The following is a 27,893-nucleotide window of genomic DNA, read 5'->3' as shown; positions in this document are numbered from 1 at the left end:
AGCATCACAACAGAGGACTTAGAGATTTCCAGACAGAACATTTTAATCCAATCCATGACTATTCAAATCCAGTAAAAGTCAAAACCACAAATGTGGAGAGATGACTCAATTTCATTTACCCCCCCCCCCCAAAAAAAGCTTATGGTTCCTTGAAACATATGTGATGTAAAGGAAGATCTTTTGTCCTGCTATTGGATCAAGAAAACGTCTCACCTTGCTGTGTTCAAGGTAGGGCTGGCTTTAAACAGACAACTCTACAGAGTGCATGGCTTCTGTTATTGCTGCCATCTCTCTGCTCTGTTCAGAGTTTGCTGTACTAATCCATGCCAGCTGCTGAACCAGTTTTGGGCTTAAGTCATACATTTATGGGAAGCAAACTGCTTCTGTCACTTTTTCCAAACCTAACCACTTTACAAGGGAATGAGTTTTCCAAAGCTTGGGTGGACTGTGTGAGTATGTTAGAAAAATACTTTCTTCTTCCCCTGTGTGCCATCAGATGTTAAATGAGCCCCCGGTGGCGCAGTGGGTTAAACCCTTTTGTAGGACTGAAGACCAACAGGTTGCAGGTTTGAATCCGGGGAGAGCGGGTTGAGCTCCCTCTGTCAGCTCCAGCTCCCTATGCAGGGACAGGAGAGAAGCACCGGGATTGTGGCGCAGCTGGCTGAGTGTCAGCTGCATTAAGATCACTCTGACCAAAAGGTCATGAGTTCGAAGCCAGCCCGGGCTGGAGTGGGTGTCCAGCCATTGTGTAGCCCGTTGTCGACCTTTGCAACCCGAAAGACAGTTGCATCTGTCAAGTAGGAAAATAAGGCACCACCTTGTGTGGGAGGCTAAATTTAACTAATTTATGAGGCCATAAAGAAAAAAGACTCCGGGGAATGTGGAATGCGGAAGAACTTCATCGGTGTCGCTGATGGACGATGAAAAGCAGCAGCTCCCCTGGCGGCCAGAAAAAAAAAAGTTAAATAGCCTTTGTCTGTTAAATGTTGTTTGTCAAACTGGCATTGAATGTTTGCCATATATGTGTTTACTGTAATCCGCCCTGAGTCCCCTGCGGGGTGAGAAGGGCGGAATATAAGAACTGTAAATAAAAGCCTCCCACAAGGATGGTAAAACACCAAAAACATCCGGGCGTCCCCTGGGCAATGTCCTTGCAGACGGCTAATTCTCTCACAACAGAAGTGACTTGCAGTTTCTCAAGTCTCTCCTGACACGACAAAAAAATTCAGATGTTAAGGGAACTCAAAAGAAAATGGTATTCTATTCACATTGCATATGTATTCAGAAGCACATTCCGCATTGAACACCAGCTTGTTGCCTAGAAAGTGCACTTACTTTGCGTTTTGTTATTTCTTCATATGCCTGCTTTGCAATTTTACAAAAATAAAATGCTTTAGCATTTCATATATGAAATATCATTATGAGAGACCATTCCCTGAGACCTTCATTAAACATTGATGAAGACTCAGCTCTACATGACTTGTACTACGTGTCTACCTCAAGCACTGTTTTTTGCAGAAAGTATCATCATCACGTAATTCCTTTGAAGATCCTATTTTCCACTGTTTAAAGGACTGAGAAGGTGTGTTTTCTTCTAGCTAATGATACACAGGAGAAACAAAACTGTCTTAGGTATATTGTCTGCAGGATAAAATCTGTCTCTGATTGCTGTTCTATAGCAGGCATGGGAAAACCTGGGCCCTCCATGTGTTTTGGATTTCAACTCCCACAATTCCCATTAGCCTCAGGCTCCCTGAGGCTGATAGGAATTGTGAGAGTTAAGTCCAAAACACCTGGAGAGCCGGGGTTTGCCCATGCCTGGTTTATAGTGTGTTTGAGTACTTACTTAGTTAGGCAATCCCTCGTAGTCCTAGGATGATGGTCCTCCAAGTGATGTGTCTTGGCGATGGATACGTAGGTGGCTGTGGAGCCCTATTCTTGACCTGCATGTTTTCCCACAGTGAGGGCATTGGTTTCCAGGTGGAAGGCGGTCCTGGTTGGTGTTGGCTTGACATGCCTTCCTCTTGGCACATTTCTCTCTTTCACCCTCCATTCATGCCTCTTCAAATTCTACAGCACTACTGGTGGTCACAGCTGACCTCCAGCTAGAGCGTTCAAGGGCCAGGGCTTTGCGGTTCTTGGTGTCTATGCCAGAGTTTTTAAGCTTGGCTTTAGAATCATAGAATCATAGAATCATAGAATCAAAGAGTTGGAAGAGACCTCAAGGGCCATCCAGTCCAACCCCCTGCCAAGAAGCAGGAATATTGCATTCAAATCACCCCTGACAAATGGCCATCCAGCCTCTGCTTAAAAGCTTCCAAAGAAGGAGCCTCCACCACACTCCGGGGCAGAGAGTTCCACTGCTGAACGGCTCTCACAGTCAGGAAGTTCTTCCTAATGTTCAGATGGAATCTCCTCTCTTGTAGTTTGAAGCCATTGTTCCTTGTCCTAGTCTCCAAGGAAGCAGAAAACAAGCTTGCTCCCTCCTCCCTGTGGCTTCCTCTCACATATTTATACATGGCTATCATATCTCCTCTCAGCCTTCTCTTCTTCAGGCTAAACATGCCCAGTTCCCTAAGCCGCTCCTCATAGGGCTTGTTCTCCAGACCCTTGATCATTTTAGTCGCCCTCCTCTGGACACATTCCAGCTTGTCAATATCTCTCTTGAATTGTGGTGCCCAGAATTGGACACAATATTCCAGATGTGGTCTAACCAAAGCAGAATAGAGGGGTAGCATTACTTCCTTAGATCTAGACACTATGCTCCTATTGATGCAGGCCAAAATCCCATTGGCTTTTTTTGCCGCCACATCACATTGTTGGCTCATGTTTAACTTGTTGTCCACGAGGACTCCAAGATCTTTTTCACACGTACTGCTCTCGAGCCAGGCGTCCCCCATTCTGTATCTTTGCATTTCATTTTTTCTGCCAAAGTGGAGTATCTTGCATTTGTCACTGTTGAACTTCATTTAAGCCCGTCTTTGAATCTCTTTTGCTATCCACCAAATTTCGTTTCCCATTCTTGAGTTCTGAGTAGAGTAGCTGCTTTGGGAGACAGTGACTGGGTATGCTGTCGCATGCTGGACCTGAAATAATGTCTGTTTACAGGACGTGCTTTCTATATGCCCAACGGGACACCAGGGTGCCTCAGCTGAAGGGCCCCTTAGATTTCCCAACTCAAAATAAGTTCAACAAAGTTCTTTATTTGGGCTTAAATCTTCAAACAAATGAATTAAATGCTTTATAACCTTGGAAAACTGGTAGCGTCCTCAATCTGCCATCAAGGGCAGGCAACTGGTGGTAAACTGTTCCTTTCTTCCTTAGGGAAATCTTCTGACCCCTCCCTGGGCAATCTTTCTTTATCTTGCTGGCGTGAGGCCCCTACTCTTGGCTCCAAGCTACTTTATGGATAGCCTGAGCAGTCCCTTACCAGACAAGGTTGCTGTAGATCTGCCAAGCCGAAAGGTAACCTGTAGTTTTACTCCACAAAGGCTGTAGGAACTGTCCTGTTGCATCAGCAAAGGCTGGCTGTATTCCCGCAGCCAGGCCCGTAGCCAGGATTTCCTTTTGGGGGGGGGGGGGCTGAATTTTTTTCAGGGGGGCACGGGGGGGCTGAGTTTTTGGGGGGGGCTGAGTCTGAGTGAAAGAGGGTCTACCCTAGCAAACCTTTTGTATCATTACCCCAATACCCTCATGCATATGGGATATATTGAGTATGGTGATCAGATCATGATATGAATAAACATAACAGTTTAAATAATGCACCAGTAAGGCCTTTTCGCAAACCACCATGAGAATTTCGGGGGGGGGGCTGAAGCCCCCCAAGCCCCCCCCCCCAGCTACATGCCTGCCCCCAGCAAAGCTGTGGAACTATCCTTTTACTCCCCCAGCAGAGCTGTGAGAAGTGAAGCTTTTGTGCAGGTGGGATAGAGAAACCCACATGTCCTGCAGTTACGCTTCAAACAGTGAGACTGAACAAAGGTCCTCCTTTGCCTCCAAAACCCTGGGAAAAGGGACGGATCTAAAAACTCTAACGTTGATTGCCAGGTTGCTGGCCCTATGACTGCAAACTGGGAGAAGCTACCTGACTGCAAAAAGCATGGCAGGTAGCTTTTCTAGCAGTGCAAGAAAAAGAGGTTAAAATCTCCTGGCACTGCTGTGCCAGCACATCGGGCATTCAGACAACATGGCTGGTCCAGCTGAGTTGATGGCGGAGGACCATCACTTCAATGCTGGTGATCTTTGCTTCTTCTAGCATGCTGACATTTGTCTGCCTGTCTTCCCAAGATATTTGAAGGATCTTTCAGAGTCAACACTGATGGAATCGTTCCAGTAGTTGCATGTGACATCTGTAAATAGTCCACATTTCGCAGGCATATAGCAGGGTTGGGAGGACAATAGCTTTATAAACAAGCACCTTGGTATCCCTACGGATGTCCCGGTCCTCAAACACTCTGTGCTTCATTCGGGAAAATGCTACACTCGCAGAGCTCAGGTGGTGTTGTATTTCAGTGTCAATGTTGACTTTTATGGAGAGGTGGCTGCCAAGGTAGCGGAAATGGTCAACATTTTCTAATGTTACTCCATTAAGCTGTATTTCTGGCATTGCAGACGGATTGTGTTTGAGTATTACTTTGATATTATTTGGAAGTTGACGTTTGTTTCTTAAACAATGAGTAACTGTGTTGTCTTTCTTTCATCAAGCGACTTCCCATATCAGTTGTAAAATCTTTGTGTCTTGCAGTTAAATAATTTCCCATCCAAAATGTTAGCAGTCTTGGACTTTACATCAATAAGTCACTTAAAATCAAAGGAGACACTGAAATAGCTGGAGTCTCAGCACTGACTCATCTTTCAATAGTTGTTTCACTGATTCTACTCTAGATGGGAATGACAGAAAAGGTTAAAACCCAGAACTAGAAGAAGTGACTGGTTTTAGACTACAATTCAGAGACTTTTGCAGCCTGCTTGGCCACTAACCAAGCAGGAAAGCCAGCTGGAAGCCAAGAAACAGGCGGGGAGATTGTCATCACTCTGAGTCATGCCCAAAACAAAGATGCCCCAGTGTTTCCCTAATGGTTGGTTGCTTCAGCTGGTCTTTCATTAAGGAGTGAGGCATTACTGTGTCAATCTGCTACGCACAGTTCAGCTGATCTTGATCTTTGTGACATTCATTTGAAGGCCATTAGCATATAAATGAGTTTGGGATGTCAAGTTGGGGGTATGTGGCGGACAAGCAGGACAAGATGGTATTTACGGGAGTGCATTTGGTCGAAATATGTCTGCTGTTAATGGAGGACATTGTTCTGTCTACCCCATGCCCATAGAAAGAATACAGAAAATGGAAAAACAGCCCTTTCTAAAGGGTTTGAAGTGGGAAAGAGCTTCCCCTCTTTCTCCTTCTTTGCATTGGTACCACCTGGAGAAACATTTAGGACACATGTCTAGGGTCCCACTCAGCAGAATGAACAGGAGAGAGACTTGAATGCTGTATGTGTTGTCCAGTGTACCCCACTTTGAAAAAGGTTGAGATCCCACACTGGGGTTGTGTAAATCTCAATGTGAGGAACTATGCTTCGATTGTGCTGTGGAACCCTTGTTGAATGGCATTGGCAACACTGAACAACTGAGCACTATTCAATACCCAGCACAATGTGCATGCACATCCATAGGCATGTCACACCCCAGGCCTGAAGCCACCTATGAACACAGTATCACACAACAGTCCAGAGAAGAAGTAAACAGTTTACTGCAAAAAATCCCCCACAAAAGATATATGGTAAAAAAGCAGGAGTGAAGAAATAAGGTGTAGAATCCAAAAAGTGGGCAATCAATTGACTCTTATAAATCCAAAAGCAATACAGTCCAAATATAGTCCCAAAATGTAAAGCCAGCTTAAGTCTATAAGCAAAACTTGAACAATAATAGAAGACAAGAACATGGAGAACTCTCAAGATACTTAAATCCAAAACCAAGACTTGAAACAAGAACCAGAGATCTCAGGCCTAGCTGTACTTGAAAGCCATGTTGCCTGAACTGAAATCAGAGTGCCCGTTAGCTGCTAATAAACAGACGTGAAAGCATTACACTTAAGCCATGTTTGATCTACAAAGCTGGCTATCTGCTCTAATCTTCAAGTGTGCTTCCTTGCTTAGGTCAGTATCATCAAGTGCTTTCCCATGAGAGTTTCTCATAATTCATCTTTGTTAGACTCCTTATCTAGAGAGGATAGTTCCAACTCCTGTGACTGGCCTTGAGGTTCAAAGACAATTATATTCTCAGCCAAAAAACTCATTTGAGGAAAATCTTCTCTTCAGTGGTATATATCCACATGTACTTATGCAAGGCAATTTGGTTTTCAGTTGTTAGACAGATAACTAGTTGTCTCTGATCTGTTAGAAACAGAGATTATGCCAATGCACAAAATATAGTAGTTCTTCAAAGGTGTTCTTTTCAGTGCAGAAAAATATATACTCTCCCATAAAATATCTTGTTTCCATATCATGCTCTCAAGAAACAAAAATAAAGTAGATTTCATTAAAATAACATATCTGGTTTACTCACAACCTTCATGCATTCAGCATACAGGTACATAACTTGTCAATCCAGTTACAGATGGATTTGAAGTGGTTTCTCTGTGCATCTTTCTTATAATCAACAGCAACATGAGTTTGCTCTTAACAGTCCAAAGTCTAAAAGTGTCTGTGTGTTCTAAAATGGAGTCTGGGCGTTGAGCAGTCCCAGATCTGATCATGTGGTCTGCAACTCCTCCCACAACCTCAAGAAACATAGAGCAAAGGGAAAGCTGCATACCAAAACATACATATACAATACAGTAAGCAAACAGACTCATATACAAAAGAAATTACTAGTGGAGGCTTGAAGAAGGTTGCTATTTCCAACAATATTTTTTTAAGCAAATAGGGTTTTATTTTTATTTATTTTGAGAATTAATAGAGCAGATCATTCCATTTTGATTCCCAGCACCAGTATCGGACCATGACAGCTTTTTCAGTGGGCCCTGAACATCTGTAAACTCTGGATCTATGATTTCGATCAATTGCAGATTGTCAAGTCCTATATACAAAATGGCACCAACAGAAATGTATTCACAAACACATTATCATCACTTAACAATATGGGATAAGATCATCCAATGTTTTGGCCTCCTTATTAATCCAAAGGGCACAATGTGTATCTGCACCAGATCCCATCTTACCTTGGAAGCTAAACAGGATCAGCCCTGATAAGTACTTGGATGGGAGACTGCCAACAGATTCCAGGCATTGTAGACTATATTTCAGTGGAATTAACTGACAAATTCATCTCTGAGTACTCCTTGCTTAAGAAAACCCTATGGAATTCATGGGGTCACCATGAGTTCATAGACAACTTGAAATTATGAGCATGCACACACACACACACACAACAGTGCCAGTGCCTTCTCACTTCCATGCATGTGTGATTCATGTCTAACTCAGACTTAATTTCAGTTCACGAAGGACTTATTACACAGCCACTAACTTTATCAGGATGACCCTTACATCCATTTAGATAAGTTCTCTTTTGTCTCTGTTCCAATTCACTACCATTCCTCTCTTCTCCACTTCCAATGTCTTTTTTTCTGGACATGACAAAAATGAAGGAGGGCACAAAATAAATTAAGCGGCAGTATGTTTAATTTCATTTTAACCAGAGAATTGGGAAGCCCAGCTGTACTGCTTATTCCCCCGCAGGGAATTAGATGGTATCATTACCGCTTCTGTGTTGAATCAAAGAGGAATAATATCAAGCAGATGGACACAGTAATTGCTGCCACTGCTGCTGTTGCTGTTGCTGTTTGGCTTTGGTTTTCTCTACCAGAAGTTAAATATTCTGCCATCATGAAATAGGCAAATATCAGTTATGGATCTGGGTTGTTGTAGGTTTTTTCGGGCTATATGGCCATGTTCTAGAGGCATTTTCTCCTGACGTTTCGCCTGCATCTATGGCAAGCATCCTCAGAGGTAGTGAGGTGTGTTGGAACTAGGAAAAATGGTTTATATATCTGTGGAATGACCAGGGTGGGACAAAGAACTCTTGTTTGTTGGAGCTAGGTGTGAATGTTTCAACTGACCACTTTGATTAGCATTTGATTGCCTGACAGTGCCTGGAGCAATCTTTTGTTGAGAGGTGATTAGATGTCCTTGTTTGTTTCCTCTCTGTTGTTGTGCTGTTCTAATTTTAGAGTTTTTTAATACTGGTAGCCAGATTTTGTTCATCTTCATGGTTGCCTCCTTTCTGTTGAAATTGTCCACATGCTTTTGGATTTCAGTGGCTTCTCTGTGTAGTCTGACATGGTGGTTGTTGGAGTGGTCCAGCATTTCTGTGTTCTCAAATAATATGTTTTGTCCAGATTGGTTCATCAGGTGCTCTGCTATGACTGACCTCTCTGGTTGAAGTAGTCTGCAGTGCCTTTCCTAAGTTATGGATCTTTTCTCACATTATGTCTCAGTTGCAACCCAATTAGATGTGCAGTTGATAAGACATATAACTCTCACTTATCCAAAGAGCAAAATGTTGTGTTGCAATTGGTTTTTAATCAAGGGAGGCATCAGCACCTGGACCTGGTTGAGCACCATTTGACCATTGCCACAACCCTATGAAAATAGCTGGACCTGTCACTAATATTTGTTTTGATGTTCGTACAGAGCCAATTCCATGTTCACTTCTGAATACTACTTGGCCACAATGCAATTGTGTTCTATAACTTCCAGGATAAATCTACTCCAAGTTTGTTCCTAGACTTTAAAGTAGCTGTCCAAGGTGCCAAATGTATTTTGAATTTCTGGTTGAACATAGAATCATAGAATCATCCCTATGACTTCCTCTCACATATTTATACATGGCTATCATGTCATAGAATCATAGAGTTAGAAGAGACCTCATGGGCCATCCAGTCCAATCCACTGCCAAGAAGCAGGAAAACTGCATTCAAAGCACCCCCCCCCCCCCCCACAGATGGCCATCCAGCTTCTGTTTAAAAGCTTCCAAAGAAGGAACCTCCACCACACTCCGGGGCAGAGAGTTCCACTGCTGAACAGCTCTCAGTCAGGAAGTTCTTCCTAATGTTCAGGTGGAATCTCCTTTCTTGTAGTTTGAAGCCATTTTTCCGCGTCTTAGTCTCCAGGGAAGCAGAAAACATGCTTGCTCCCTCCTCCTATGACTTCCTCTCACATATTTATACTTGGCTATCATGTCTCCTCTTAGACTTCTCTTCTTCAGGATAAACATGCCCAGCTCTTTAAGCTGTTCCTCATAGGGCTTGTTCTCCAGACCCCTGATCATTTTAGTCGCCCTCCTCTGGACACATTCCAGCTTGTCAATATCTCTCTTCAATTGTAGTGCCCAGAATTGGACACAATATTCCAGGTGTGGTCTAACCAAGGGAGAACAGAGGGGTAGCATGACTTCCCTGGATCTAGACACTATGCTCCTACTGATGCAGGCCAAAATCCCATTGGCTTTTTTTGCTGCCGCATCACATTATTGGCTCATGTTTAACTTGTTGTCCACGAGGACCCAAGATCTTTTTCACACATACTACTCTTGAGCCATGCGTCCCCCATTATGTATCTTTGCATTTCATATCTTTGCACCTTGACAGCTCCATTAAATCTGCAATAGCATACAGTCAGACTTCTACGTTCACTGAATAAAAAAATGTTTATGAGAGGAAACGGGCCATACAATGACATTGGAGAACCTAGAGAGAGAGATTATCTCCTAAGATCTCTAGGCCCTCCAACATAACTGGAGGAAATTGACCATAGAATCATTCTGAGGAAAAAAAGAAAGAGAAAACGTTTAATTAAATCCATGAATAATCAAATCTGCAAAAGTCAAAGCCACACATGTGAAGGGATGGCTGGACAGAGAAGATTCACAGCATCCCAATGTGAAAGCTAACTGTTACCTCTATAGCTGTGCCTATTAGCCATTTGGATTTGCCATAGTGATCATTCATGGGGTTAAGTATAGGAAATTAATAGGGTTCCTAAGTCACGAAGAGTCAGAAATGACTGAACAAATGAACAACAACAACTAGGTCTAGCTGTCAGGCATTGTCTGGAGTACAGCTGCCAGCCAATGTAAGGCCCCTTCTACACTGCCATCTATCTATCTATCTATCTATCTATCTATCTATCTATCTATCTATCTATCTATCTATCTATAAATGCTCTTTGCATAATGAGTGGCTTAAAAACAAAAGAACCAATGAACGAAATCACACCAAATTTGGCAACAAAACATCTCACTACACAAGGAGTGACCATCACTCAAAAAATTATGATTTTGTCATTTGGGAGTTGTAGTTGCTGGGATTTATACTTCACCTATAATCAAAGAGCATTCTGAACTCCACCAATGATGGAATTGAACCAAACTTGGCACACAGGCCTCCCATGACCAACAGAAAATACTAGCAGCGTTTGGTGGGCATTGACCTTGAGTTTGAGAGTTGCAGTTCACCTACATCCAGAGAGCACTGTGGACTCAAACAATGATGGATCTGGACCAAACTTGGCATGAATATTCCATATGACCAAATATGAACACAGATAGAATTTGGGGGAAATAGACCTTGGCATTTGGGAGTTGTAGTTACTGGGATTTATAGTTCACCTACAATCAAAGACTCTTCTGAATGAACCCCACAAATGACAGAATTGGGGCAAACTTCCCACACAGAACCAACATGACCAACAGAAAATACTTAAGGCCATCCAGTCCAACTCCCTTCACCAGGGCAAGAAACGTAATCAAAACCCTCCTGACAGAGAGCCATCCAGCCATAGATATAGATAGATATATATGATTCACACACATACAGATAAAGTATTATAGATTTGAAAGGGACTCCTAAAGATGGACAATTATATGTTGCATGTTCCAGAGTAGGCAAACCAGACAATCTGTATGTCAACACTGTCAAAGAAACATCAAGAAATACTGTTTACCCACAAGTCTAAAGACATCACAGCACTTTCTAATTACTTTATTTTCCATATCACCAGACTGGTCCACAGCAACGCATGGCAGGGGACCGCTAGTACAATCCAGATTATCAAAGGGAATAATCCACATTATCTACTTTGAACTGGATTATATGAGTCTACACTGCCATATAATCCAGTTCAAAGCAGATAATCTGGATTAAAAGTAAGAGTAGGGGGTCCATTAGGCAGCAGCATATCTTGAGAAGACCACCTTAAATCATGAACTGGCTTAGGGATTCTAGAATTTTTTTAAAAAAACAAGTAATAGTTCTAAGTTTTGTCTTTAAGCCAGTGGTTCTCAACCTATGGGTTCCCAGATGTTTTGGCCTTCAACTCCCAGAAATCCTAAATTGGCAAACTGACTGGGATTTCTGGGAGTTGTAGGCCAACACACCTTTAAGCAAAACACACCTTTAAGCAAAACACATGTGGACTTTGTGGTGTCATGGCTTTGATCTTTGGGTTACATGCATATGTTGCTTTTGGAAAGGAGTTCCCAAGAGTGGACCTGATTAGTAAGGTTGCTCCACTTGAACTATGCAACCTAACTGAGCAGGACCATTTTGGGAACTCCTCACCAAAAGAGGTTCCATCCTGCCCCATCAAAGACCTTCTTAATTTTGCAAAAACGTTTACAAGACATAATGCTGATGCTGCTCAAGTCCCACTTTTGAGTCTGTTCATCTACTCACAAGTTATTTATTGCTGGTGTGTTAATGTAAAAGTGTATCTTTTAATTTTCGGAAGTAGCTATTTATTAGTTTCATATTTTTACAAGAATGTCGTCATTTTAATGCAGTCTGGTAGGAATATGTCACCCCTGAATGCATTTGATAAATCAAAGTGTCCACCTTGCAACTTGGCCAGTTTTACAACAGCCATGCTAAATGCCCACTCAGCAGCTTTCCCGAGCTTTTAATTCCATTGAGTAACTTGTACGTATTCCAAAGATGTGCTATTTTGTGCATGCAAGCCATGATTATACTTGGCTCTGACGTGCTATTCTTGATAGATTGCACCAAAGCCCACAAATCACGAGACTTTGCCCCTTCCCTCCCGCCTTCCAACGGTTTCCATTAATTCTTGCATACGCATTATGGATAATCCAGCATGCCAGAGGTAACAGCCGTGCGAAATGACCCAGATTCTCCCTGAAGTGTTCTGGTGAGTGGGACAGTAGGACAAAATCAGGAATGTGAATGTGTATTACATCTCAGAAGGGGAATTCGGTGCCTTCGACATATTTTTGGGTACCAGGCTTTCTCATGAAAGTGATATAATAAACTCTGTTGCAGAAGTTTCCACCTGCCCAAAACTGTTACCAGACCTTTCATGCAAGGCAACACACATGCCATGCCCTATGTATCTGTTTTTTCAGTGACTGTGGCTCAGTGCACAAGCCTTCAGCAGCAACTATTAAACTTGATTGCAGTTCTTCCACCTGAGTCTGGGTTTATCTTACACTTGGCGCAATGGGTTAAACCCTTGTGCTGGCAGGACTGCTGACTGAGAGGTTGGCAGTTCAAATCCGGGGAGTAGGGTGAGTTCCCTTCTATCAGCTCCAGCTTCTCATGTGGGGACATGAGAGAAGCCTCCCACAGGATGGTAAAACATCTGGGCATTCCCTGGGCAACATCCTTGCAGACAGCCAATTCTCTCACACCAGAAGCAACTTGCAGTTTCTCAAGTTGTTCCCAACACTGAAAAAAAAAGTGGGAATTGTACAGGCTGTGCAATTCCCACCCTGAGCAATATATCTACATTCACACTGGGGGGTAGCTAAATATTTAGCTCCAAAGCATGCATCAACATATGCAGAATCATAGAATAGAATAATAGAATCAACGAGTTGGAAGAGACCTCATGGGCCATCCAGTCCAACCCCCTGCCAAGAAGCAGGAATATTGCATTCAAATCACCCCTGACAGATGGCCATCCAGCCTCTGTTTAAAATCTTCCAAAGAATGAGCCTCCACCACACTCCGGGGCAGAGAGTTCCACTGCTGAACGGCTCTCACAGTCAGGAAGTTCTTCCTCATGTTCAGATGGAATCTCCTTTCTTGTAGTTTGAAGCCATTGCTCCATTGCGTCCTAGTCTCCAGGAAAGCAGAAAACAAGCCTGCTCCCTCCTCCCTGTGGCTTCCTCTCACATATTTATACATGGCTATCATATCTCCTCTCAGCCTTCTCTTCTTCAGGCTAAACATGCCCAGCTCCTTAAGCTGCTCCTCATAGGGCTTGTTCTCCAGACCCTTGATCATTTTACTTGCCCTCCTCTGGACATATTCCAGCTTGTCAATATCTCTCTTGAATTGTGGTGCCCAGAATTGGACACAATATTCCAGGTGTGGTCTAACCAAAGCGGAATAGAGCATGGGTAGCATGACTTCCCTAGATCTAGACACTATGCTCCTATTGATGCAGGCCAAAATCCCATTGGCTTTTTTTGCCGCCATATCACATTGTTGGCTCATGTTTAACTTGTTGTCCACGAGGACTCCAAGATCTTTTTCACATGTACTGCTCTCAAGCCAGGCATTGTCCCCCATTCTGTATCTTTGCATTTCGTTTTTTCTGCCAAAGTTGGGTATCTTGCATTTGTCCCAGTTGGAATACAGTTGGAAGAGACCACATGGACCATCTACTCCAACCCCGTGCAATGCAGTTGTTCCTGGGCATGAATAAATTTACTCCCTGGGCTTATTCTCAGATAGCAACATATTAAGAAAAATAAATAACAAGTGGGTTGTTCTAATTAGTACATATTCTATTCTCATCCCACAAAATTCTTTCGGAAAGGGAAAGAGCTTCAGTTATTTTTAGCAGCAACCGCTTATAGAATGTAATTGTCCCTGTAAGTCAAACCACACACACAAATATTTTTTCTCCATGCTACATATTAATGATGCAATTTCTTTTTATTGTAAAGGGTTTCTTCCTCTTCGTAATCATGAGGCACACATTTTTACAGTACAGCTTTTGTCTTTTAGTGACAAAAGTGAAACCCGCAGGCAAAGGGCGCGTCATTGAAGCTGCTTTTGGGAATGACAGATTCGTCTTCAAACTTTCCATGTTTTCTTTTTAAAATGCATATAAGAAGGACAGTTTTGATTCACTTTTGTAGAGAAACAGGAGGTTTAGAGGGATCTATTCCACATGAGGCAACAAGAGAAGGACCTCAGGTGGCCATCCAGCCTCTGTTTAAAAGCCTCCAAAGAAGGAGCCTCCACCACACTCCGGGGCAGAGAGTTCCGGCTGCTAGAAATTGTGGTGAAGTCGAGGAGGAATTTGGAAGGGTCTCACCCTGAAGGAGAGACCCTGCGGACGCACCAAAGAGGGCTCGCTACTTTGGTGAGCAAAAGAAAAGAAGCCGCAATTTAAAAGTTCCCCAAAAAATCTCACCACAGCTGAAGGAAGCGCCACCGAGTTGATTTTATTGCGATCCAGCTGGGAAGGATGCAAAGCCACAATAATTCGTCAAGCAAAGCATATATTGAATACAAAATAAAGCCTTTTTATACATATACAGAGCTGTCTGATTGGTTGGCGCTCTACAGCTGGGAGGAGGCTTGGCTGCCTCCTGAGCTCCTTAACCAATGGGTGAGCTCACGCCACTTCGGCCTCCTGGCCAATCAGGAGAGAAGGAGGCGGGAAGAGAGGGAAACAATGAGAACTGGAGTGGATTATGGAAATATGTGGTGTCCATGTGGTCGTCGAGTCCTCAGGGGCCTTCTAGCCGACCAGCCTATTGTCTTGAGGGGTGGCAATCAACGTTGATGTCTGGCGAGATGGCCAGAATCTGGATTTTTCTTGAACTGAGATATGGAGACAATGGGGTAATCCTAGCTATAGTTTTGGTGAATGGAAGATAACTGAGAGAACAGATCAGAACAAATTGTGGCTTTCCGAAGGCCCTTTGTCCTGTTGAGATATGATCAATCATGCCAAGTGGGCACCTTCTGCTCGGGGGCCAAACTCCAAGCCCCAGAGTCAAAGCCTATTGTATTGTCCATGCAAATATGTCTTTTGACAAAGTTATTTTCAAACAGGAGATTTCCTTCTTCCAGGGTCACTGAGAGTGGCTTCTTATATTTTTTTAAAAAGGGAATAAGACAGAAGGGTCAGGCAAAGGTCATTCATAGGGGGCTTGAAAAGGTAAAGTTTCCAAAAAGTTTTCAAGAGCCCTTCAGAAGGGAAAAAGTCCCATAGAAGTTCAAGAGAGTACATAAGTATAAAGGGAGGTGGTTTCTCAGTAATAAATGTGTTACCTTCTGCTATATATGAACCATAGGGCATAAAACCTTGATTAAATGTACACACTATCTAACATGGGAAGGGTCCCTGTTGTTGTTAGTGTCTTGGCAAATTGGCCAAGGCTTAACCCTTATTATCCAGTCTGGTGTCCTTGTCCTTAGCAAAAGTATAAGTTACTATCTTTTATGGGGAGGGGGGTCATGTTCGACTTCAGTGGGAGTTGAAGTCCAAAACACCTGGAAGGCCCAAGTTTGTCCATGCCAGTTTTAGACTGTATTTATTTGCCCTGTGTATTTTCCTATGGCCATTATTTGTCCCCAAGGGATAGCAGGGCTATGTTTTGATACCACAGCATCAGACCTTTAAACAACTTGTTTTAAGTTTCTGTCCGTGTCTGTTCTTGTATCTCTCTCTCTGGTATCCATTAGCATGAATGACAGCTGCAAAATACTTTTTAATGAATAAATAATGATATTTCACCCATTTGAGCTCTTAATGTCAGAGCATTGTAGCTGGTAATTGGATTTGTTTTCCTTTAATGTTCCAGAAATAAACTCTCCAGGTTTTTCAGTGTAATGAATGACACCATTGCAGGTTTTATAGTGTTTTGAAGAGTGGAAAAGGGAGACTTTTTTTTTTTAGCAAAGGTCAATTCTTAGAGACATAAAAGGACTATCTTAGGGGAAAGGCAGGTTGAATTGACTTGGGAAATGCAAGTGAAGAGCTTTTCTATTAGTTGTTTTTTGATATCTTTATATACTTTAATAATATACTTTATTTATATTCTGCTCTATCTCTCCGAGGGGACTCAGAGCAGATTACAGAATACAAATATGGCAAACATTTAATGCTGTTCTGTCGCGCGCTGGGCCTGTAAGTATTGTCTTTTGAATAGGACGCGCACTTTATGCCCAGCGGGAAGCCAGGGCGCCTTGAAAGAGAGGCCCTCAAGGATTTTCCTGTACAATAGTCTTTAAAAGGCTTGAAAGATTTTTAAAAAGTCCTTTATTATTGAACAAATTAAACAAATACTTCCCAGATCTTCAATGAGTCAAACAAATGCTTCTTAACTTGTCTACAATGGTCAGGCACCTTGCTTGGAGAACTATTTCTTTCTTTAACAAGGAAAACCCTTTTTTAATCTCTCCCAGGCTGTCTACTATCTAAGCTTTGCTGATGTGGGTTCTACTACCGGAACCAAACTGCTTCTTGGGCGCTGAGTAGACCTACCAGTCAAGGCTTGTAGATTCTCCAGCTGGAGTTCTTTGGGTCTGTAAAGCTGTTTTCCCCCAGATGCTGTAAGGCTGAGAGGATGTAAGCTCCCACCCAAAGCTTTGGGACTTTTCTCCTGGAAATTCCCCAGAAATTCTTAAGAAATGAAGCTTTTCTGCAGGTGAAGCTGGTCCATGTCCTATAGCTTAGTTTCCTTCTGTAAGACTGACCTAAAAATGGCTCCCTCTCCTCCCCACATCCCTGAGGAAAGGGGCAGAACCAAACACAACTATGATAGACAGGTGTCTATGCTATTGTGCATGTGATTTATTTTAATTGCTTTGTTATTGTGATTGTTATTGCTTGTATTGATGTATTGTTGGGCTCGGCCTCATGTAAGCTGCACTGAGTGCCTTGGGGAGATGGTAGCAGGGTACAAATAAAGTATTATTATTATTATTATTATTATTATATAAATACTGTAAATAAAATAATATATATGTATGTAGCAGGCAAACAACTGCATGGATTCCCTGTAACTTCTCCTATGGCTGTATTTCTAGCTTTGAATAAGTCTTTTTTTAGAGTGGAACATACTGAAATATTGGTATAAGAGTACTACGTTACCTATTTGGGGGGGGGGGGAGAGATATCAGACTATAGAACATCTCTCTAGGAATATCTAGTTTCCTTAGCATGACTCTGTGGTCTGCATTCATCAGATATCACTGGAGCATCAGGGAATTCCTGGAGAGATATTTCAGGATGATTCTGTGATCATCTTCTTGCAGAAGTCGACCATGGTATTGCACTGGAGGTTTAGAGATTCTTAGAAAAACACTTTGAACAAATACGTGTGTGCTATCACACGCTGGGCCTATGACAATGTCTGTTTACAGGACATGCTTTCTGTATGCCCAACGGGATGCCGGGGTGCCTCAGCTAAGGGGTCCCATAAGTTTCCCAACACAAAGTTCTGTAGAGGTTCAAAATAAGTTCTTTATTAAGGCTTAAATCTTCAAACAAATGAATTAAATGTTTTATAATCTTAAAAGGCTGGTAGCTTTCTTGATCTGCCAACAAGGGACAGGCATCTGCTTGATAAACTGGTCCTATCTTCTTTAGGGAAACCTTCCAACCCCTCCCTGGGCAATCTTTCTTTACCCTGCTGGTGTGAGGCCCCAATTCCCGGCTCCAAGCTGCGTTATGGATAGCCCGAGTGGTCCCTTACCAGGCAGTGGTTGCTGTAGATCTGCCAAGCTGGTGTCCTTTTAGTTTCTCCATGAAGGCTGTAGGAACTATTTCTTTTGCCTAGCAAAGGCTGGCTGTATTCCTCCAGCAAAGGCTGTGGGACCATAACTTTACTCCCCAGCAAAGCTGTAGAGGTTTTCCTTTACCCCCAGCAAAAGCTGGCTGTAAATCTATCTCTTTCACCCCAGCAACACTGTAAGAAGTGAAGCTTTTTGCAGGTGGGACAGAGAAAGCCCACACATCCTGCTACCTTGGCTCCAAACTGTAAGACTGAACTAAAAGTCCCCTTTTCCCCTCCAAACCTGGGGAAAGGGGTGGATATAAAGGCTCTAATGATGATTGATAGGTGGCTGGACCTATGATTGCAACCTGAGGAAGGCTACCCAGTGGCAAAATGCATGGCCCAAATAGTTCAAACAAACAAACAGTGCAAGAAAAGGAAATTCAAACTCCTGGCACTGCCGTGCCAGCACAACGTGAATAATCAAATCCACAGAAGTAAAATCTGTAAATGTAGAGGACCAACTGGACCTTGAAACCAGTGTATATATGTCTATTCTTCTTCATCAGACTTTCTTTTTTTAATTAAAGGGCATGCTATACAATAATGTGTCATGCTGAATGACAATACCAAGGGTCTATTCCAGGCATGGTCAAACTTGGGCCCTCCAGGTGTTTTGGACTTCAACTCCCACAATTCCTAACAGCCTACCGGCTGTTAGGAATTGTGGGAGTTGAAGTCCAAAACACCTGGAGGGCCCAAGTTTGACCATGTTTGGTCTATTTCCTGTGATATCAACAGAAGGGCAAACCCTGTGACATCATCAGAGACCACCCTTGCTCCCAAATTTTGGCTCTGAAATCTTAGGGCATAGAATAGTAGTAACCCCAGTTTACCCTAGTTTTAATTGGTGCCAGAAACAACACTCTTGGCTCTTTACAACTGTGCATGCATCTGTTTACAATACCGCCCACGTCCGTCTACGATCCATAATTCAAAGCATGAGCAGCTGCAGAGAGTAAAGTGTTATACCACAGAAAGGAAGTCATGGTTCCCTCATCCAAAATATCAATAAATATATGAACAGCATTCGCAGCTGCTGGATTTTGTCCCAAGAGCGTTGGTTCCCGCTTTTCTTCTTTAAATGCATAGTATCCTATTGGGATATTAAATATTCATCAGTCCCATCTTTTCTTTTCTTTTTTTCTGCAAAAAGAGCAACAGAGGACCATCTGGAGGCAAGACAGAGACAACTGTTTTGTCACGTTTTCAACATGCATGTTTTTGCATTTAATAAAAAAATATAGCTTTGCAACAGCATTTCTGAATGGGACGGGAATGTTCTTCTTCCAAACCCTTTGAATGACGCCTAATTGGAAGGAAATGTAAGCATTAAAATACTTGAGGAAATTACAACTAAAGGAAACGATGAGTGACAGTTTAAAAAGAAAGGATTAGAGTAATGCTTGTAAAAGAAAAGCAGACTTCTTTACAACTTCCTTGTGCAGTGATACTGGGAGTTTCAAGAACAGAAAGGAGGAAACCATGAAAATGAACAAAATCTGGCTACCAGTAGTAAAAAAAACTCTAAAATTACAACAGCAAAACAAGGACATCTAATCACCTCTCAACAAAAGATTGCCCCAGGCACTGACAAGCCACAACAAACAATTGATAGGCCATCAAATGCTAATCAAGGTGGTCAATTGAAACATTCACACCTAGCTCCAACAGACAAGAGTCCTTTGTCCCACCCTGGTCATTACATGGATAAATAAACCCATTTTCCTAGTTCCAACAGACCTCACTACCTCTGGGGATGCTTGCCATAGATGCAGGTGAAACGTCAGGAGAGAATGCCTCTAGAACAAGGCCATATAGCCCAAAAAAACCTACAACAACCCATGTCCCTAACATTCATAGCTCTTGGACAATGCTTAACTCCAACAGACAAGTGTCCTTTGTCCCACCCTGGTCATTCCATGGATATATAAACCCATTTTCCTAGTTCCAACAGACCTCAGTACCTCTGAGGATGCTTGCCATAGATGCAGGCGAAATGTCAGGAGAGAATGCCTCTAGAACATGGTCATATAGCCAGAAAAATCCTACAACAACCCAGTGATTCCGGCCATGAAAGCCTTCGACAATACAGTTTCAAGAATGCTTGCCACACAGGACCAGAACAGAAGTGACCCTGGGGATTTATGGTCAGCAATCCAAATTGTTTCCCATTTATAGCAAATGTGATAATATATTGGGAGGCAGAGAAGAAGTAGGGAGAACCTTAGTGGCCCCTTCCCCCCGAATTTCAGAAAATCATAGATTTGGAGGAGACTCCAAGGGCCATCCAGTTCAACTCCATTTTTCCATGCAGGAACATACAGTCAAAGCACTCCCAACAGACGGCCATGTAGCCTATGCTTAAAAATCTCCAGAGAAGGGAGCAGCATATTCCACTGTTGAGCAGCTCTGTCAGGAAGTTCTTCCTAATGTCTTCTTACTTATTTCTCTGTTGGGAAGTTCTTCCAAATGCAGCATTTCTCAACCTGGAGGTCGGGACCCCTGAGGGGGTCGCAAAGGGGTGTTAGAGGGGTCGCCAAAGACCATAAGAAAACACAGTATTTTATGATGGTGATGAGGATTCCATGTGGGAAATTTGAGCCAATTCTATCGTTGATGGAGTTCAGAATGTTCTTTGATTGTAATGAACTATAAATTCCAGCAACTACTACTCCCAAATGTCAAGATCTATTTTCCCCAGACTCCACCAGTGTTCACATTTGGGCATATCGAGTATTCGTGCCAAGTTTGGTCCAGATCCACCATTGCATGAGTCCACAGTGCTCTCTGGATATAGGTGAACTACAACTCCCAAACTCAAGGTCAATGCCCATCAAACCCTTCCAGTGTTTTCCATTGCTCATGGGAGCAAAGTTTGGTTCAAATCCATCGCTGGTAGAGTTCAGAATGCTCTTTGATTATAAGGAAACTATAAATCCCAGCAACTACAACTCCTAAATTACAAAATCAATCCTCCCCCAATCCCACTAGCATTCACATTTGGGTGTATTGGGTATTTGTGCCCAGTTTGGTCCAGTGAATGAAAATGCATCCTGCATATCAGATATTTACATTATGATTTATAACAGTAGTAAAATGACTGTTATGAAGTAGCAATGAAAACAATATTATGGTTGGGGGTCACCACAACATGAGGGACTGTATTAAGGGGTCACGGCATTAGGAAGGTGGAGAACCACTGTCTTAGTGTGTGTATGTTCTATATATGCCACATACATTGGTCATATTAAAAACTTCTTCTCGCTCAACAAAACTGCAATCGGTGCAGGCAAGCACTCAAGCGTATTAAAAGCCCTTTTCTCCCAAAGACGATGCATAAAGTAAATTGGGCCTTTTCTGTAAACAGCACTCTGCAGGCATATCTATCATTCAAACAAGAAAGGAAATCATATGACAGAAGCAAGGCAACCAATGGTCGAGGGTGGAAAAAAGAAAAAGAAAAAAAGACCCGTAGCATCTGAGTATCTTCTTTGTGTGTTTGTTCTGCTGGAGATTATCTGTAGGAATGTCTCGGTCAAATGATTGGAGGTTTCTCTAATTTTTCCCTTCCCTCCCTCTTTCTCTTTCTCTCCCCCTCCCTTTCCCTCTCTCTTCTTGCGCAGATGAAATCATGCAACAGGAGATCAGGCCCCTTGTTGCTGTGGATATCATAGAACAGCTTCACCGACAGTTTGCTATCTTGTCAGGTAAGGACTGGTTTTTGGTTGCATTGCAGCTAGCTCAGGCATGGACAAACTTGGGCCCTCCAGGTGCTTTGGACTCCAACTCCCACAATTCTTAACAGCCTCAGGCCCTTTCCTTTGTGGGACTCCAACTCCCACAATTCCTAACAGCCTCAGGAAGGGGCCTGAGGCTGTTAGGAATTGTGGGAGTTGGAGTCCAAAGCACCTGGAAGACCCAAATTTGCCCATGCCTGAGTTAGATAGAAACCTCACCCCATCATTGCACCAGGTTCCTATGTCCTGCTTCTCTTTGAGCATTGAGGAAATGAGAACTGCAGAGCTCCATAAGCCTTTGATCTGATCCAGCAGAGCTTATCAAGATGACCAGGCAAGATCCTAATATGGTCACCAAGTGCTTCTTTAGAGTTGCCGGATCTCTTCATGCCCAGATCCTGAGATTTAAGACCAGAACTTTAGAGTTCTGGTCCAAGATGCCAAATGTTCCCCTTGAATGTTCCAGGGTTTGCTTTTCATCCCTTGAAACCCACCATTGACCACATTAGTCCTTCCCAAAATAAAACCAGATGTGACTTGAAGCAACAGTAGCTGGGGATTCTGGAAATTGTTGTCCAAAAAAGTCACACTTCAAGTTGAGAACAAAGCTGTGACAACCCTAGCAGCTAGTGGTTTCTATTTCAGAGGATTGGGAAATTCCTATTGGGTTTAATTCTAAAATTTTAAAAAGCTATTCACCAGAAGGAACCTCCGGTGGTGCAGCTGGTTAAACCACAGAGCTGCTGAACTCATTAATTTAAGCATATTTATCAAATGCATACCTTGCTTAGTATTTGAAGGGGCCCCTGGTGGCACAGCAGGTTAAACTGCTGAGCTGCTAAACTTGCTGACCGAAAGGTTGGTGGTTCGAATCCGGGGAGCGGGGTGAGCTCCCGGTGTTAGTCCCAACTTCTGCCAACCTAGAAGTTCGAAAACATGTAAATGTGAGTAGATCAATAGGTAGAGTTGCTAGCACTGTGAACTGCCCTGAGTCCCCTTCGGGGTTGAGAAGGGTGGTATACAAATAATGCAAATAAATAAATACTGCTACAGTGGGAATGTAATGGCACTTCTTGTAGTTATGCCCTCCACATGACCTTGGAGGCGTCTACGGACAATGCCAGCTCTGGACTAGATTCAGAACTGCAAAAATGGTTCCTTTCAGCGCCATCTAGGCAGGGAAAATGTGGAGCACATTCCAGTGGCTTGGAGTAGTCGTTGCTCTTGTTGTAAACCGCGTTGAGTCGCCTATGGGCTGAGAAACTGCGGTATACAAATAAAGTAAATAAATAAATAAATAAATAAATAAATATTTCTTGCATTTACAGCTCTATGAATGAAAGCTCTCTCTAGGTTGCTGTGAGTTTTCCGGGCTGTATGGCCATGTTCCAGATGCATTCTTTCCTGACGTTTCCAGAACATGGCCAAACAGCCTGGAAAACTCACAGCAACCCGATGATTCCAGCCATGAAAGCGTTCGACAACACAGAATTCTCTCATCTTCTACTTTTCTCTCAGTTGTCCTCTAATTGGTACTAATATTACTGATAGTATAGGCTTCCAGTATCCCTCTGCCTTTTGTAGCCCCATGACATCAGAAATATATCACATGACACATGACATTTCTCTCCAGCACAGAAATGCAAACTCAAAGTTTTGTCACCTGAATCTTCTTCTGTGGCACAGAAGGGAGAAACTTTCCCATCTTTTATAGATTCCCAGATGAGTTGTGAACCAACATGCTTCTGGGTCTAACTCATCCTCCCAAGGAATTCTCAATGATTTTCCTTCTGCAGTTTCAGACACAAAGTTGTATGTTCTTTTATTATATATCAGTTGGTTTTTACAAAAAAAAATGCAAAAGTTTCAAAGATGTTTCCTGACAATGTAAGAGCTAATTTTCCAAAGACAAGAGTCCTTTTCAGTAAAATATTCATCTAAATTACCCTTTTAAGGATCTGCTCTCAATTTTTTTTAAAAGTCTGCTCGTTGTACCTTCAAAAACTCATTAAACCAAAGATATGGATGACTGCAGCTTTCTGACCGTTGAAAAATCTGCAGGAATTTGCATAATCTGAGCACAATAAACACTGCAGCAAGGCTTGTTTTAATTCATTTTCCCCTAAGACAGGCAGGCAGAAAGAGAGGAAGAGAAAGGCTTGACAGCTGCCTGATTTACGTCTTCTACCAGCAATCAGTGATGGACATCCGTTTCCTCTTGTGAATTGGTTACACACAGAGAGTGATTTGAGAACCTGCTTCCTTCACTTGATTGACTGAGTGTTGTATTAGATTTGGGCACAAATACCAGATAGATGTAGGTGACCAACCCTTTTTGATCCATGTCCTGCAGATACAATCAGCTCTACATATTAGTGGGTTTCACCTTTTTGCAGATTTGATCGTTTACAGATAGATTAAAATATTCTTTCTAGGAAACTCTAGGTCCTCCACTAGGACTCTATTTTTGTTCGACCACAAAAGTTGCAGAGCCTGGGTGCTCTTTCATAGCTAGATTCCCTAAATACAGGAGATATATTCTGATTAATACATATGGTTACATTTAAAAAAGCTCCTAACTACTAGTATTTTTGAACACATGGCAGAGCGATGAGAATATTTCCTGCTCCTTTTTTCCCTATATAGGCTGCCAAATGTGTCCACATGATGTCGCTCATTCCTTCCTCTCAGAAGCAAGGATGACATACATTGAGATATATTTCTGAGGGCTATAACCCACTCCAGGTTTAAGCCCAAACCTAAGAGAATATATATAATGCATGTAGCCTATTTTAAGGACAGGACACAACATCTTGGATAACTGAAGTTCAGGCCAAGTCATTGATGTGGAAGCTTTCAGCCACTGCAGAGAATTATCAGTAGTTGCTGCCAAGTAATTGTACATACATCGTTTCCATATATAAAGCTCCCACATGCTGTTCTATTGCATAAATGGCATGAATCTGCCCATGTGAAGCAGGTGAATATAGCACTGAATGAGACATGTAGAATAAGCACAGGGAGTTTAAAACCTGTTGATAGACTCTATAAGGCAGCTAGCATTGCCCTCCTCGATGTGTGACGGGAAGTTGCTGCCAATTGTGAGAGAAATAAGCTTGAACACTGTGAAAGCCACCCACTACATGGCTGTCAGCATCCTCCCAGTAGACTTAAATCAAGGGAAATTTTCATGAGAACCACCACTGATATATGGGCCAAAGCTTTTTGAAACTCTGATCTATGGCTCCTTCAACACTGCCATCTAAAATTCAAGGAGCCCCCGGTGGTGCAGTGGGTTAAAGCCCTGTGCCTGCAGGACTAAAGACCAACAGGTCGCAGGTTCAAATCCGGGGAGAGGCGGATGAGCTCCCTGTAACAGCTCCAGCTCCTCATGCGGGGACATGAGAGAAGCCTCCCACAAGGATGATAAAACATCAAAATCATCCTGGTGTCCCCTGGGCAATGTCCTTGCAGACGGCAAATTCTCTCACAACAGGAGCTCCTGACATGACAAAAAAAATTATCTAAAATCCAGATTACATGCTTTGAACAGGACTATATGGCAGTGTAGACTCATATAGTCCAGTCCAAATCAGATAATGTGGATTATATGCTTTGATGATCTGGATTATATGGCAAAGTAGATCCAGCCTATGAAAAGCTTGTTGCTTTATGGCAGCTGATTTGTCTTGCAGGAGGAAGGGGGAAAGATGGGGCACCGATCATCACCTTCCCAGAGTATCCAGGCTTCAGCGAGATTCCAGATGAGGATTTTCTGAACGTCGTTACGTATTTAACCAGCATTCCCAGGTAAGTCTAAAATCTACCAACAATACATTTACTGATTCACTCATTGCTGCCTTCAAGACAAGGCCAAATGGTATATTTTGGGGCCCTTTGCACTGTGTAATTATCATGCATCAATTCTATTTTAATTGCAATGGTTCTGTCCTGTGGAATCCTAGGGATTGCAATTTGGGGAGGGACCTTTAGGTTTCTCAGCCAGGGAGATCTAGTTTCTCTCCAAATTACAAGACCAACACACATTTTCCATAGAATGTTACCAGGGCAGTTAAAGTTGATTCACAATGCTATAAATGTGCAATGTGAAAGGATTCCTTATGTCTCGCCTTTGGACATATTCTCCATCAACCTAATCTTGTGTATGGGAATCCATGACTTGCAGGGATTCCAATTCTTGTTTTTTTGCCATAATTTGGTGAAACCCAGCTTCAACCCTATTCATAATTTCCATGTATGGTTCATCTTTTGGCAATTTAGTCCCAAACAATAGATGCAGAAAGAGTTTGTACATATTTTTGCAAAGCCTTCCTTCCTTTCCTCCTTCTGACTGCAGACAAAGACCTTTTTAATTCAAAAAGACTTTGGGTAGGTAACTGACTGTTGTGGTTATTTTTAAATGAGGCAGTATTATTTCCAGATTTTCCTTTCTTGTTATGTTTTCACATGGATTTAAATTATTTCAACTGAATGTTTGGTTTGAATGTGATCAATTGTTTGGGGTACCTTTTACATTGTTTTCTAAATGTTACCACTATTGCTTTCAGCTGTTTCACATTTTAACATACGTTACAAATTGTCTTGGCCCTTGCACAGAGAGAAAGGTACGATGCAAAATTCATAAGGCAGAATTATGTATCCAAAGTTCAGACTGAAGATGGTGCCTGTGTAAGAAGCTCAGGTTGCATACAAATCTACTTGCATAAGCTGTTTAAGAAAGCAAACACAAACAGTGTTCATGAGTATTGAGTAGGCTTTGTCTATGGAATTTGTAAATTCACAACTCAGGACTGAGTTTGGGGCTGAATATATGTAGGCATCACCTTCTGCCATCCCTACACTGATATTTATTTATCGTGTCAGGAGCAACCAGACAGTTGTATTACATTCTTAACAAAACAAACAAACAGACAAAACACAAAGTTTGCAAGCTTGGTGGTTGATTAAATGTCCTTTGACCAGTATCTGGCCACTTGGAGTGCCTCTGGTGCTGCCGCAAGAAGGTCCTCCATTGTGCATGGAGCAGGGCTCAGGTTGCATTGCAACAGGTGGTCAGTGGTTTGCTCTTCTCCACACTTGCATGTTGTGGATTCCACTTTGTAGCCCCATTTCTTAAGGTTGGCTCTGCTTCTTGTGGTGCCAGAGCGCAGTCTGTTCAGTGCCTTCCAAGTCGCCTAGTTTTCTGTGTGCCCAGGGGGGAGCCTCTCATTTGGTATCAGCCATTGATTGAGGTTCTGAGTTTGAGCCTGCCACTTTTGGACTCTCGCTTGCTGGGGTGTTCTACTGATATTTTATGACATAACTTTGGAGATGATGATGTCAGTATCTTCTACTTTACCTCATCCAGTTTGGGCAGAAATTTTAGAGTTGTGATTGAACATACCACATTTTGAAAGCTATTGGTAATAGGCATCATGTTTCACAGAACATATTGTGCTTTCCTCTGGCTTTTGCAATTTTCTGGATTTGTGTCAAACTTCCAAGTGGTGCCAATCAAAAGGTGGTTTGATTTCAGAGACTGGCTTCAGTAAATTCCGTCAATGCCCTGAATGTCAGTACTTCTTAGAAGGTGGTTTCAGATGTTTGTAGAGCTGCAACCATTGCGATGGCAAGATTTGGAAATTTAGAGTTGGATTGCTATGCTTCAGCAGGTTTGGAGCTAATCTTCTGTCTTGGGACCCTCTGAAAGCTGCATGGACCATAAAAAATACCCCTCTCGTGCACAAACATGCACAAACATTCACCTGGAAATGAATGGAAGTATACTTCTTAGTTTGAGGATAGGGATTAATGTACTGTGTCCCTATAATCCTTGTAAAAGTTCAATTCTTGTTTCACAATTCACCCCTTTATCTGATCAAGAAATCTGAAGGCAATTGAGGTGACAAAAACTCTCTTTAGGGACAATATGTGGCCACAAAATTATACTCTACCAACATCTCCTTTACCAGAGTACAGACCTTGTTTGCAGTCCATAAAGTTGTGTTTTCTGCTGCAGTGTTTCCCATTGTGGTGTCTCTATGCATCCAAAAGGCTGAGGAAAGTTAATTCAAGGTGTCCAATAGATGCTCCTCTAGAGCACTGGAAAACCTCAAATTTTGGGTGCATTTGTCTTTTGAGGAGACTGGAAGTCATAAGGCATTACTTCCATTTACTTCTTGGTCTGTGTTGCATTAGGGGCATATTTTCTAGGGGATTCCCTCTGCAAAAACAGCAGGTGAAAGAGCCTTCATAAAGAATTAATTCAGTGTATTGTCGAGGCTTTCACGGCTGGAATCACTGGGTTGTTGCAGGCTTTTCGGGCTATATGGCCAT

General features: G+C 42.5%; 1 protein-coding gene across 12 annotated transcripts in view; it reads left to right on the top strand.

The window, feature by feature from the left end:
* MCF2L2 (MCF.2 cell line derived transforming sequence-like 2) overlaps positions 1 to 27,893 on the top strand; it is a 243,203-nt gene that overhangs the window by 50,226 nt on the left and 165,084 nt on the right. For all 12 annotated transcript variants that reach the window (XM_067466067.1, XM_067466070.1, XM_067466061.1 and 9 more), the window contains exons 2-3: positions 21,444 to 21,527; positions 25,253 to 25,367. In XM_067466067.1, coding sequence (XP_067322168.1) covers positions 21,444 to 21,527; positions 25,253 to 25,367 — 199 coding nt within the window. The remainder of the gene's footprint in view (positions 1 to 21,443; positions 21,528 to 25,252; positions 25,368 to 27,893) is intronic.

The sequence above is a fragment of the Anolis sagrei genome, chromosome 3, assembly GCF_037176765.1.
Source record: "Anolis sagrei isolate rAnoSag1 chromosome 3, rAnoSag1.mat, whole genome shotgun sequence".
Taxonomy (NCBI): domain Eukaryota; kingdom Metazoa; phylum Chordata; class Lepidosauria; order Squamata; family Dactyloidae; genus Anolis; species Anolis sagrei.
Note: the sequence above shows the minus strand (reverse complement) of the source record. Positions and strands in the feature narration are given on the sequence as shown.